Source organism: Trichoplax adhaerens, genomic scaffold (genome assembly GCF_000150275.1).
Source record: "Trichoplax adhaerens TRIADscaffold_3 genomic scaffold, whole genome shotgun sequence".
Taxonomy (NCBI): domain Eukaryota; kingdom Metazoa; phylum Placozoa; class Uniplacotomia; order Trichoplacea; family Trichoplacidae; genus Trichoplax; species Trichoplax adhaerens.
In genome coordinates this window covers 2,944,158-2,958,601 of record NW_002060945.1, presented here as the reverse complement: position 1 = coordinate 2,958,601, position 14,444 = coordinate 2,944,158, and the positions used below count along the sequence as shown (strand labels likewise).

General features: G+C 33.7%; 2 protein-coding genes across 2 annotated transcripts; one reads left to right on the top strand and one right to left on the bottom strand.

The window, feature by feature from the left end:
* Nucleotides 1-315: 315 nt before the first annotated feature.
* Nucleotides 316-1,938, top strand: TRIADDRAFT_54316 (uncharacterized protein; the record flags this gene model as incomplete). Its single annotated transcript, XM_002110865.1, has 5 exons — nt 316-488; nt 727-1,256; nt 1,345-1,448; nt 1,541-1,629; nt 1,803-1,938. 5 exons carry the CDS (start codon nt 316-318, stop codon nt 1,936-1,938), a joined length of 1,032 nt encoding a protein of 343 aa, XP_002110901.1.
* A 6,212-nt stretch (nt 1,939-8,150) lies between these two features.
* TRIADDRAFT_54315 (uncharacterized protein) lies at nt 8,151-11,731 on the bottom strand (the record flags this gene model as incomplete). The annotated part of the gene is made up of 6 exons (XM_002110347.1): nt 8,151-8,250; nt 8,416-8,483; nt 8,584-8,712; nt 8,890-8,999; nt 9,332-10,363; nt 11,677-11,731. 6 exons carry the CDS (start codon nt 11,729-11,731, stop codon nt 8,151-8,153), a joined length of 1,494 nt encoding a protein of 497 aa, XP_002110383.1.
* Between the last annotated feature and the right edge of the window lie 2,713 nt (nt 11,732-14,444).

Here is a 14,444-nt window from a genome sequence, read left to right as displayed (position 1 = left end):
AGATTGTAAATAATATTTGCTTCAATTCAGCCTTCAACGCTGTACCGTCTATTACGTGGTGAACAACAGTAAATAATAATTATAATATTATAATTGGCAGTTTTTAACAGAATTGCTGAACAATCAAAGCTTCAATATACTTACAGTATAGTGTAGTGTACTGTATATTATGATACCAAACAAGCCCACATCAATCAAATGCAATTCGTAATAAAGCATATACTGTACAATGCTCTATTCGTGCTGACACTAAATGATTGCTCTAAACAACGATTGAGTTTGCCAGAAAGGAAGCTTCGATAAAAGTGGACAATTATGAATTCCAACGAAGGCGTACAAGATGTAACTAAGCTTACTCTTGCGTCAATGGTAACCCGTAGCCACTCAGATTCATCCACATCGAACTGCAAAGTATATAATATCGACCATGGAATTGATCGTCTTGTTGTCAATTTCTGCCAAAATGCCCCAACTGAAACGAAGAGCAAGTAAGTTATTCCGCGACTTTCTTTACAGTCTTACGCTATAGTTAAGTATTTGTCAATTACGCGTATATAAACAAGGTACAGAGGCACGATTGCATGTTCGTATGCTTAAAATTGCATTACAGCAATATTCATGATGGGTATCTTGATAACTAGATCGTTTATACGGATATATAGTTCATATTGTTTGAAAAATGTCATATAATCTGTGTGTAATGATGTGTTAAATTACTATATTTAGGTTACCTGGTAACTCCTGTTCTGAAAGCGATAGTAGTAACAAGACATCCTGTAGATGGTTTGGATGCAATAATAGCTTTGAGTCAACAGAAGAACTAAGAGATCATCTTCAAAAAATTCATATAGATACTCATGATGTGGAAGCAAAATATGCTTGCCTCTGGCAAGGTTGCAAGGTGTACAACAAGCCCAGTGTATCACGTAATTGGCTGGTTCAGCATGTTTGTAAACATACCGGCGATAGGCTTATTAAATGCTTAATTGATGGATGTAATATGACTTTTGCTACTCAAAATGGGTTAGCTAGGCATGTACCGTCTCACTTTAGTAACAAACACCAATCTGGTTCTAAAAAATCAAATACCAATGATCAGGCGCTGTCTCAAATAACAAATCATCAAACGACTTCAATGACCAAGGCTAACCATGATCTTTCTTACGGTCTAACAAGTGGCCATAGAAATCGCCTGAAAAGAAGACGATTGCATGCACTGGGAGTGCCTCAGAGCTCCCCCGTTCAAATGTCAGATGGTATGGTAACATCAATTGTGGATAATCATGATTGACTGTTACTGTAATTGAGAACCGCTAATCAATGATTAAAATATCAATGTTATAGATCCTTTCGATGATAAGGTTATGCAAGTCCTTAAACAAAGAATATATCACGCTGCCGAAAATGTCGGATTAATGCTGACAAATAAAATTACTTTTCGAAGCCAGGTAGAGTATTTATAAGACTACGCTTTAATTCAAAAGCTTTTTTATCATTTCTAGTAGTGTTTACTTCTTGTAATACGAGTAAAATGTTATAGGTTATCGCAAGGCGGTATCTTGAGGGTGATTCTGCTGTAGCCTGTGGGACGCGATGCCAACTATTACTCCGTTGGTGGCCAACAAATATGTGAGTCTAATTCATATGAGTGTAATCAAGTTATTTTTTTGATGAGTGATAATATATGGAGTTATTACATACTTTTATGAAGCACAATTGATAGTTTGATCATCACCTGTGATGGGATAAAAACATGAAATCTTATAGTATTTTACTCAAGCCTTAATTTGTGTTGTGTGTAGGTTAGAAGATGAGTGGATTCATGAAAGTGATTTGCAAAAGTACGAAACCATCTCAATTTCTACCCGGAATTTACCATTAAATGGACGTCTTCGTTTTGGTGATTTCTACTGTAAATTTAGGTCCAGAAAGGAATAATTAATGTTGATAACTTACAATAATTCAATATGTCCAAAATTTACCTAACTGCCAAAGATTATCGAGTTCACAATGGATATATAAAATCCAGCTGATGTAAAATACTATTAATAAATCACAGCGTATAACAAAACTTACTTTACTAGGGTATTAAGAGATATTATTAAAGCTCCAGTAAGATGTATTATTGTATTTAAGTACATTTAGAAAAGCATAAGTTTGTTTTACTTATGAGCAAGATTAACTTATTCGTTGCAACTATTAAGTTTTTAATTCTTTGGTTATGCTGCGAAGAGTACTGTAATTTATTTTGAGGTCAGATTGATGTAGCGCTACAAATTTTTTTTAATAGAATGAAGTTTGGTATCTACAAAAAGCATTAGTGCATATCTTGATGTGGATACTAACATCAGATGGAAGCGTATAGTTTCTATTTTATCTAACACTATGACCATAAAGCTGAGCTGATATCACACTTGTATAGATTATGGTCGAAACTAAAATATTTCATTGTAATTTATATGAACTTACTAACGAAAGTTAGATTATTGTACTGAAAATTAAAAATGTGTTCTTGGACAAGTAGAGTTACAGATTATATCGTAATCGGAACATGAAAGTACTGTTTGTTATCAAGACAAGAAATTGCTTCTCTAATATGAATTTAGTAACCATACGATAATCAAAACTTTTTCTGATTAACTATATTGTTAATATATTCTGTATACTGCACCGATGGCTGAACTATAAGCATGCATCAGAGACATTTTCTTCTACGTTAAGTTTTAGTAAAAAATATTAATCTATTCGGTTAAAATGCGTAGAGCTCAATACGTTGTGTTTTCTCATGTTTCTCACTGAGTTTCACGGAAATAAACTTTTGTTTATAGTCGGCTCGCGTTGGTATTAGACATGTTCTTTGCCAGGATGCTAGCTTGAAAAGTTTTATCATTGCGTCTACTGCATGATGCTATAACTTATGATGCAATTGCTTCATTTGACAACTACTTTTAATGTAATGCACTTATACAGTCAATAGACTATCATACCTTGAGTTCAAATTTGGGGTATTGAAGTTCCACTCTTAAAGCCATTATTACATTTGTAAACTGTAGGAATATGTACAGGTCAACATTGTTGATATTTATGAAGTTTCATACTGCTATAGTCTATTTATAGAATATGCCACATAATACCAACTAAGGCGGAGTCAAAACAAATGTATAATTAATTTTCAGAATATACTATATTATCAGCTATCTTAATCTTAATAACGGCAAGGAATTTACATACTGCGCAATGAGTTGCTTACGTATTTAGGTCTTGGGTAATCACTGATACGTAATCAAGCACCACTATGAATTACTAATAGAGACCAGCAAGTAGAATACAGTTGTAGTTATAACTCATCTTCCTACTATTATATTTTGCGTAAAAGAAATAATAGATAATATCCTGCAGATACACAGATCAAATAGCCAATCCGAAAAATGTACTAGGTTATAATATTTGTGACTTCCCTTGCGAAAAATGATGATCGAATAAGGTTTATGTTTATGGTAAGAGCGATTATAGACTGGTCTATAGTCCTAAGGGCCGTAGTCGCTAACTAGTATAACATCCATTACTCAATTTGCATGTACTATCTATAGCAAGAACAGGTCGAGATCGGTTAGTTACTTTTATTTTTGGTAATACGAGTCTTGCTCCAATAATTCGAGTAGCATTGCATCTGATGAGATTCAATATAAGTTATGTATTTGTATTTTACATTACGAAATTAGACTGTAAATTTTTGATCTTCATATAAACGGTTTCAACAATTTTGTAAATTACTAAAATATGGAATTTAGAATTTACAAACGGTACCAGTAGTATAATTCAATATGCAAATAAGAGCATGATAAAATTTTTGCTCATTAGCTATTACTCCGTTATAGAAATAAAAGTTCACTATATTAGATAAAAAATTGGTTAGCCTGCTAATTAAGCTTCACTGGCTTCGTTGTTTTTACTTCTAGGTGATGGAAATATTTTAGGAAATCGAAATATTCCATTAGCCTATTTAAGAGATTAAGGTTGAAAGGTTTTAGTCAATCATTGTTAGAAAAAGTGTAAGGAGCATTTAAAATCGTCAGTGATAACATATCCTATGCTGCATAGAAACGAAACTATAACTTATACTCAATGCAGGATTCATTGTTAAAATTAATAGGCTTACCAAGATGACATAAGCTTTCTTGTAATCAGGTTCTTTATCATAAACGCCTCGAATGTAGGCGTATTTCTTCCTTTTTCCTGCGTGATTGAACATTAGATCATACTTTTACAAATTCTATGGCATAAGTATAAATACTAATCTAGCAATCTTGTTCATGATTTAATTATAGCTTGATTTTAATAACTTAACTATACCATTTAGAGTGACCGCAATAAAGACAATAGTTCGAAATGGGCTTAATATTGCATTAGTAATCTCGTTCTTACCTTGAGTAATAGTGGTGTTAACTTTGAAAACTTCGACATTGTAGATCTTTTGTAGGTAATTCTTGATGTCAAATTTAGTCATTCTGGATAGGATATATTTTAAATTTTAGTGTTAGTATCTTCAATGAAATCAATGTTGAGTTATCTGATAGTGATTACGACTCACGCTTCTACCAATTTTAAAGACTTCACTAAGCTACTAATCCTATACAACTGTACAGTACTAGGATGCGGTATATTCAATTGAATTGAATTTTGGTGTTAGTATCTTCAATAAAGTCAATATAAGCGAATAAGTGTATAGTTATCTAACAGGGATTACAATTCATGCTCATATTGGTTGTAAAATAGTTTAAGTGGCAAATCCTTTCATTGTGACGTATTTCCTATATCAACGTAATTATGGTTCTACGCGAAATACTCGTAATTTAATACTTTATTCCATTTCTAAAATCGTATCAATCAACTAAGACGATTATCTGCTTTTGTGGAGAATAATATCGATATCGTGATAAGTGTAGTGCTAGCAGTAGTAAGTTAAGAAATGTTTGGCGCGGAAGATGCCATGTAATAGAATATCTATGATTCCAAAGATTCTACAATAACACTGTACAATCAATTTTAATCAGTAGAAGAATATCGATGCATTTCTGTTAGGCATAGTTAACATTCGAATCGAAGTAGTAGATGCATGTAAAAGTGCTGGTAGGTAATATCGTCAAGGCTTAACAACAAATGTATATCCAATGAACTCAATGAGTCAGGTAAATGAGCTATTAATCTCCTAACAGTTGTATATACAGTAAAGTATATTATTGATTCCATTTCTATACTCTGTCATATCAAGAGCGATAACATTGCTTCAAAGTCTGCCACAAGGAACGTGTGCGACGATCTCTCACTTGATCAAATTCGAAGAACTATTCATCTTCTTACATACAAGGTACTGCAAACGATTATTCATTGTAATGCTAAACTACTGTCAGATTGGGAGAGCATCAAGATTGCTTCCAATTGCGCCATATTATATAGCTACTTACACAAGAGGAACACGAAATACGGCAGTATTGCTAGGCACAGGCTTGCCTGGCCTAATTAATGTCATTTGCCAGTCGCATAAGAATATTCGTTTTTGAGATGGTATTTTTCTACCGCCAACTTTAGCGATAGCCTTACCAGCTTTAGCTATATGTTGTGCAACTGCCATAGTAATAACTTGTTCACAAGGTTATAGGTCTAACGAAAGTAGCTTATGCCAGCAGGCTCAAATGATCAGGGCTGCAGCTCGCTCGTGGCTTTGCTTTTGGCTTTAAAAGTGGTTTACCAGCGGTCCTACGACTACAGTATTCTCTGTCACTACAGTCTACAGTGTAACAACATAGTACTGTAAAAACCGGTACTGTACACTGAAGAAGAGCCAAACTGGTCCGTACTGTCAGTAATCTCCGACAGTACATGCTGCACTGTGGTGTGCAAAATGATGTGTCACACCGTGTATCTGTCCTCCATCTAATCCAGCATACGGAGGCATAATGCATGATCCACTGTACCGCACATCATGCTGCTGAAAAAACGAATCAGGGGTGACAGCTGTTATTGTACACTTAAAATATGGCGAGAACTTGAAAAGTCAGGCCGAGTTTTAGAAACATTCTTGTTATAAACCCATACAAGATGCATATAAATTTTTCTATAATATTAATTAACCTTGATACTCAGACATATCTTCCACTCAGTGTAAATTGTGCTAAGTAGAATTCATGCCACACATCCAACTGGTTTAGACTCAATGGATAGTGGCTTGATTGAGCAATGGAGTAATGTTCGAGAAGAGCATTTGAGAATAAATTCAGTAGCGATGTGCATCAAGGAAGTAAACCGCCGTGTACGCGTAGATACTTGCGTCATCGGATAGACTTTCATTTCAATTGACAATTACTGTACATCAGTGTTTTGCAACTTCCTTCTTATTCACTCCGAAATCCCAAGCGAATGCAGTGTACAGTATGGCAGGTGTTCCCATAACCAATGAAATTACAGTATATATTTATAATACTTACTTGAAATGGTAATCATATACAGTATTTAAAACTCGAGTACAATTACTACTGTATTTGTAATTGCACGAAATACTTGCATACGATCATAATTATAAATTATTTATTTATGATAGACTACAAGAATATCGGTTTAGTCGCTGGAAAAAGTAATAGGAACTGTTAAGTATCAGTGAAACGCAAACGTACAGTAATGTACTGCAAAATCAGAACCTGTTGCATATCCGATTCGACTTTGCAAATATAATTCATCCCCTGGACAACAGATGTAAACTGTAAACTAGTATATCAGCAATGGATGAAAACTTAATTCATAAGATAGGATACGACACGTATCTGCAGTCTTATGATATTTGTCTCATATGAGATGTCCTGACGTTTTAAGATCCATGTAAGCTAATCTGAGAAAGTATTGTTAATAATTATAGTTTAGTAAATAAAAGCTACTTAGCTTAGGTGTCCTATTCAAGGCTATACAATATTTCGTGGGGTTGCAATTCTTCAACGGTCTTGTGATAAACTACAAATTTTAGTTTTATTGAGTCTAATAATTTTTTAATCAAAAAGCACATTATTTGGCACCTGAAATAATTCTTGTTATACAACTGAAAGTCATAGTACAATAAGTATCTAATTTGTAATTAGATGAGTAGTTTGAAAAATAAAAATTTTGACTACTATCAAGTCTCTTTTATTCAGAAATGTTCTACCTAGGTCTTAATTGAGGTACCGCAGTTGAAATGGATCATTTTAGTTATAGAGTACAATATATTGTGGCTTAATTTCGATGTTGACAACACAACAACAGTATATTTTTTTAAATTCTTAATTCTTTTGATAATAATTTCCCAACTATTTAGGATACTATTTGCTTTCATCATAGACGATAAGTTGATAAAGAAAATCTTAAATGTTCTACATAACACTTAGTAATCGTTTACTATAGCTTCGAAAACGTAAGTCAATGTAGTAATACTTCAGTCGGTTTAAATTCTATACCATAACGCTTTAGATTACCAGTTCGTGGATTATACAACTCTTCTAAAGCAGTCAGTGATGTTGAGTACTTAGAGTTAGAGCAGTATAAGATGAACTCTATTTGCAAGCATCGATTACAATGTGCTTATAATATAAAACTTTTCTTAACAGGTGACGCCAATTCGTAAAAATTGGAAATCATACATCATTCTTACATCTCTATTTTTCAAAGCTATAGAATTTCAATAATTCACTTTAAAGTATAAAAATTACATTTCTATAAATTTTTTCCGCAGTTGTACGAGGACAATATTTTATCGCAAATCAGAGTCTGACTAGAACTGATATTCACTATTGACTCATATTTGAACGCTAATTTAAGTATAATCAAAATTATGAAAGGATTTGCTAATTACCAATTACCAACGAACATTGCAAAAGAGCTGACGTCCTCAGTGGGGTTATGACTGTGCATTCGATGAATTTTCATTATTATTCATTTGACGTTGGACTTGACGTCGCTTATAGTACATTCCAAAAGCATCTCTAATAATTACGATCATAGTTAGTAGTATTCGCTGTGTTACAAACGTCTTGTTTCTTACTTTTATTACAGAGCTATGTCAGATGCGATCTTTCTGAAGAAAGTAAGTGGATACTACGTGTAGAAATGTAACTTATCGAAAATAATTACCCAATAGCTCTCGCGATAGGAACTGCCGATAAATCACTTTGAAATATGTGGCATTGGTAACTATTTGGCATTTCTTTGGTGATGAACCCAAGTATTCTATTAATAAAAAAAAGTAGCTGTTTATAATCGCAAGAAGGCGAATTTAAACTTGCATTAAAGCTATATGAAGTATTCCGTGGAACAATCGGGCCTAAGGTAGCAACTGGTCAGGTTTATAGGGGCGGAGTTTTTGATTTACTATGATATAAATTAATAAATCACTTGTCATTGTTAGGATGGCATCCAGCGAAAGTTACTTTATCTAAATGGTAAAGGTTTTGCTTTTGATTCTAAATCAACCACGGAAAAATTTTGTTGTTAGATTGATCTGATTATTAAGTAGTTGAAATAATACGAACTCTAATCGTGCTATGTGATTCTTTCAATTACCTTTTTAGTAGATGTGTAGCTTTGTGCATTTCTTTTAGCTGAACTTTCTGCAACTTTTATTCCATGTTCTGATATTTCCATACTGTAGATTGGCAGGCCCGATAAACTGTATCGGCGTCCAGTTTGGATCTGTATTGATCATTAAATCAAGGTAAGCTTAAGTATATGGGGGGTACTCTGAGTTCTAAAGTAATAAGTAAATGGGAAAATTAACGATATGCCACTATATTTTAAAGTTACAATGGCTTATTGATTTAGAAAAATTTGTCTTTTCAAACGTTCCTTAGTATACGTTTACAAACATACTTGCTGTGTACAGTTCTTTATAACATCGATACCTTTGTATTCTCGCGTTACAACTGATCCTAGGTATCTAAGATTGCCAACAATAGCCCAAAAATTTGGTTCAATTAATTCTGTAAGCATTTATATAATGAAATAATGTACAGTATATACCTTATACAATTATTGATTCTTTTTTTATTGTTGTCTAATTTAAAAGAGAGGACATCAACATAAACTCTTTAATCAACAGCTTGCAGAATATCCTTTACGATTATATTAAAATAGAATTTGAATAATATGTTGATGTTTCTGCGGCTTAAACCCGAACAATATGTAGTAGTAAGGATAATTCGAAAAACACAAACTTCGGTTTCAGCTAACTGATTGGGCATATTTTTACTTGATTTTAATTTTACTAGTTAGTTACGAAAATAACGTATAGCATTTAAATGAGTATAATTACCAACGACGACACAGCAAACCGGGAAAATTCCTTTCTTGTTAGTTCTGATATTCTTGCCTCGGCACCACAGGTCCGGATAGTCTTCGATAATTTCTATATTATCGCCAATATCTAATAAAATTTCGTCTTCGTGACGCGGTATAAACTTGTGTGTCACTTTTGCCAGCTTTTGCTCTTGTGCTCCATTTGGTGAGAAGGTATTGCTAGGTGTATTAGCATTGACGGTTGACTTTGTTTCGGATATAAAACCAGATTTTGCTAAATTGGCGATGATTTCCTGTGGATTTACTGCTGTCGAGCTATCGCCGTTGGTCGATGCTTGAACTGCAGGATTTTGATTGTCAATCCGTTCTTTCGCTGTAACAATGATATTAGGATCATTTAAGGTCGTGGATTGGACAAGAAAACTATTAAAGGAAGGTTGCGGTGGCAGTTGACTATTGCCAGCGAGACTTGAATCAAAATTAATGTTTGTAGACTGCTGTTGATTAGAAGTAACATGTCTTGTAATAGGAGCCGAATTGGAAGGTAAGAATTGATCATTCAAACTATTCGAACCAAAAGCGTCTTTAGTATTTCCAATGCCGAAAGCATTGCTAGATGTTGCATTAGCTGTTACGAAAGTATTGACGGCAGAGTTTTTTTCGAAATGATCATTGGTATTTTTAGAATTGTCGCCAGATTTAGCAAGTATAAAGGGATTATCATTGGTGGCTTGAGCAGCAGCAGATGGGCCGTTGTTATTAGTACTAGTAGGCGCGAAAGTATCAATAATGTCCGTAGTATTGGAGCTAGATACACTGGCTTTATTGGGTGTAGATCGGTCATCGTTGCTGAATCTAGGAAAATTAAATAAATCGCTATTGGCAGGCATTGTTTTCGCGTGGGGCCTTGCGCGAACGGTGGATTTCGTAGCAGAGGTCTGATGATTTTGTTGGTTTGCCGTTTGCAATGGTTGAGGCTTTTGTGCTTGGGAATCAAACATATCGAACGATGCTGGCTTTGAGGTGGTCTGTAAATCTCGACTTTGCCCTTAAAGTACACAATATATTATCAATATGGGCTCTAAATGTAGGAAAAATTTAGCAAATAACAACTTTGTGATTACAGTTGATTAAATGTACGAATAGAATATTGATTGTATCTTGACCGGATAATGCAAAGTGCAAGATTATTTATAAGGGTCAGGACTTAAACGAATGATGAGAAATACGTCACAATCCCATTATACTACACTGAATTTCAGTAAACGTTTAGATATTACTGGATTATTGTCCTAATCGTACGTTGCACTAAAGATGATTGTTATAATTAATTAATTGTTTACCAAATTCTGCAATGATAGGGAATTGTACAGGGTACACTAAATTTGATAATAGTCTTAATTAATTAATTAGTTACAGAATACGGAGATAAATACGTGGATATTTATTTATTATTTCTAGTTCTTTAGTGTTAGTACTGACTAATATATTGCTTTAGTGCGGAAAAATAACTTTACTACTTCAAACGATTAAGTGGTACAGTGTTAAAAATTAAGGTGGAAGAATTTCTATTGAACAGCTTGAAGTAAAAGTACTATAAGGCATGAGGATTTTCATGTTATTACCATGGTATCCTCTGTTATTAATTACAGTTTGTACCTCGAGAGAACTCGAAGGTATCCTGTAGATAAAATTATTGTCCAACAGACTAGAAAAGATTGAAGATTTTAGAACTACCCGTAAATGGAATTTATCAAGTACAATAAATTGATTGTTATCGGCATGAAAAGTAATCTACTAGACTATTTTAGGAAAGGGGACGGGGCTGGATTGCGCATATGCATCTTGCTTTGGTTTTAATGAACTGCACCTTTCGTCGACATTACTTCTCTTGATGTAACTTATTCCATTTTTCCAGCACGATATGCAGTAAATTGAGGATTCCTACTATTATCTCGCTCATACTAATAGTTCATTTAATTGTACCTTTCAAGTGTACAGTATATGAGTACAGTATATTGAATAAGGAATAGCAGGTGTTAACAAATTAATATTATTAGTAGTATGTATGATTATTGACGCATATTGTACTATATCCTGTTTCAAGCTATTCACTGAGCTGCTCAATAATTACATTGGTCGAGCATTGGAATCCTTGCAGATTAGAGTCTGTTTTCACCGCTTTAATCGTTCATTGGCTATCATAATATAATATACTAGTATAACTTTGGATTAATTTACTGATCGTGGCAAAACGGTTATTGCAGTGGCAATTCGTGGCGATAGCAACTGACAGTTGATCGTTGTTGCAGAGTAAATTTGTAATAAATAATAAATGGGCTACATAGTGTCTAGGTATACCTGTTGCAGGATCACTACTACCACCGTTGATGGTTGATAGAGGGTCAAATTCCATCTTGGATGTTGTTCGTTATTTCTTTCCTTTTCTTAAAGTTTCCTTTTAAGCTTAGATAGTTATAATTAGGTAAAAAAAAAGGCGTAGCTCAGGCACTCTAAATTCACTCACTCTCGTTGCGTATCACGTAGACAGGTACTGTATCATATTGATACTGCAGCTGCGTAAACTAGAGATCCTACGGTCTCTAGGGTCTGTAGTCTAAACTATCAACATTAGTTTACTATCGCTCCTGACATTAATATCCTATTTAGGTGTTACCCTAATATAACGATATGTACTGTACGCATGTGGTCTCTCCTAGACTGCTGTCTGTATTCTTGTATAATATACTAACTAATGCAACACTACATAATTCCAGTACTTAAAAAACCGCTTTTTTACCTCGTATCACAGGTGTTAATAAATAGCACATTGAGCTAGTAAAACTCTGAACCGATATCTGGTCAAAATATCATTTTACGACATTAGGACCCTATAATACGATCATTTCTATTGTACACACGCATAACTCAGCCTGATTTACTACTGTATACAGTCTATATGTACCAAGGAGATCTTCATTCCTTTTTTTTTTTTTCAGTTTGTACTTTTTACTTGATATTATTATCACATCAGACATGTAAGTATAGTGTACATTAAAACGCGTACACTCACGGACCACTCGTTACTGAGTCACATTCATACAGTATACGGGTAGACAGTGTTGTACTGTTCCGCGTTGAATGTTCATATGTACAAGTACTTAGTAGCCATGACTATTACAACCATAAGCTCGATTTCGGAGTGAATAAGAAGGAAGTTACAAAATACGGATAGCTACAACTGAGTACTATATTATATTGAATAATATTGTACTTCGGAAAGGCCCGTTACGTAGCCGACAAGCGATAGCATTGTTAGATAATTTATTAATATTAGGGTAATGAGATAATAATACATCAATTATTTTATATCAAAATGGAGCGTACTGACAAAACACTTTTCAATTTATTAGCCTAATGGACTATTAATATACTATGTATTTCCATTTAAAAGTAAATTGTTAACATTACTAAATTACTGTCTCATGATGCAACAAATTACGTGCGTGTTATTTGTTCTGCGCTGACTAAATTTGTTTAATTATTAGACAGAGAAGGAATGAAGTAGATGCAATAGATGACGACACTTGATCATCGTGCAGAATATTAGTTGTAAAGAGCCTATAAACCCGAAATATTTGCACATTATAACATCAACTATTGCTATGAAATCAATCGAAACTGATTCTGTGACAACATCGAACGGGATAGCGATGATAATTATCACGATTTTCCAGAACGTAAATTCTGGAGGTCTATTCATTCCCGCTAGGAGCTATGATAAGTGATGGCTGTCTGATACCTGTAATATAATAACTTCTACAAGAGAATTAAGTTCAGTCTACGATTCAGTACATTTGACTAGATTCGCTTTATAAAGAAAACGCTGACAATTGTCTAGCAACAAGTTTCGCATGATGTGCACTGTAATATCAATCCGTCTATTCTCATATTGTGTACGATGAGAGAGAATAGTCTATTCAATAAACTTAACTTGTACCTCCTCTGCAGTATTAACAATTACTGTGTATACTGTAGCTACTGGGCTTTTGTATAGGTTGGTATTGTATCTTTGCCATAAACATTTTAATTAGGTTGCATCTTGGAAGACAAATACATACCGGTCCACCCGCAAAATTTCTATATACTGTATGCTTAAGAGTTATTCAAATTATAGTTAATACGTACAATATCACAGAATTGTACCATTACAGTTTTGCGAAACACTTCCATATTCAACATAGACTGCGTTAACGACTAGCTAATCGATTTGTGCAACCCGACAAGGTAAATTTGATGACGCTTTGAACGAAAATTTTGTATAGAAGTAATTTGAAAAACTAAAACGTGGACAATTTCACATTATTTAATTATCTTAAGTGTAAATCGGTTTATTATGCTATTAAAGCTGTGCTTGTGGTTTTACGGTACCACATTGTTGTATTGTATAGAGCATATTAAAGTTATATATAAAATACATATAACTCGTTATACAGTAGTACAGTCGATAAAGTATATCTCTCGTCGATGAAATAGTTTGATAAGATACGCAATCTAGATGTGATGGTGGTATGCAAACGACGCTCGTAATCATCTTAATTATAAAAAATAGCCATTAGATAAGTCTAACAGTAACCTACGCTTCCATATCATATGTAGTATAAAGTAAAAACCAGTATTCTTCGTACAATTAGCCGTAGCAAACGTTACAACTTGCTTTAACATAAAAGCGATCTACGTACGTACGAAAGTATTTCACGAACTGTTAAACTGATAACTGTTGTACATTATAGCAAATGTTAAGAATTGCACTAATCCATTTGGCGTACGTACGGAAGTAGAATAAAGGTTCTTTTTAACGGCCAGTTTGATCAATATAATCATTGCGATGATTACTTAGTGACTTGGAGTACACTAAAGTAAACGTTATGTACTTTTATCAGTATGTATTGCAAACAGTAGGGCAGATCAGATTACACGTGATGACCCTTATACATATAATCTATTCATCGTGAATTCATAAATAATTTTTACTGTACGAGTATATTAGCGTAGGCTATTCAGACTGCAAGGGTATAAAATAGATTGACGATATTGCTTGTTACACCAACATTATAGGCGAAAACATT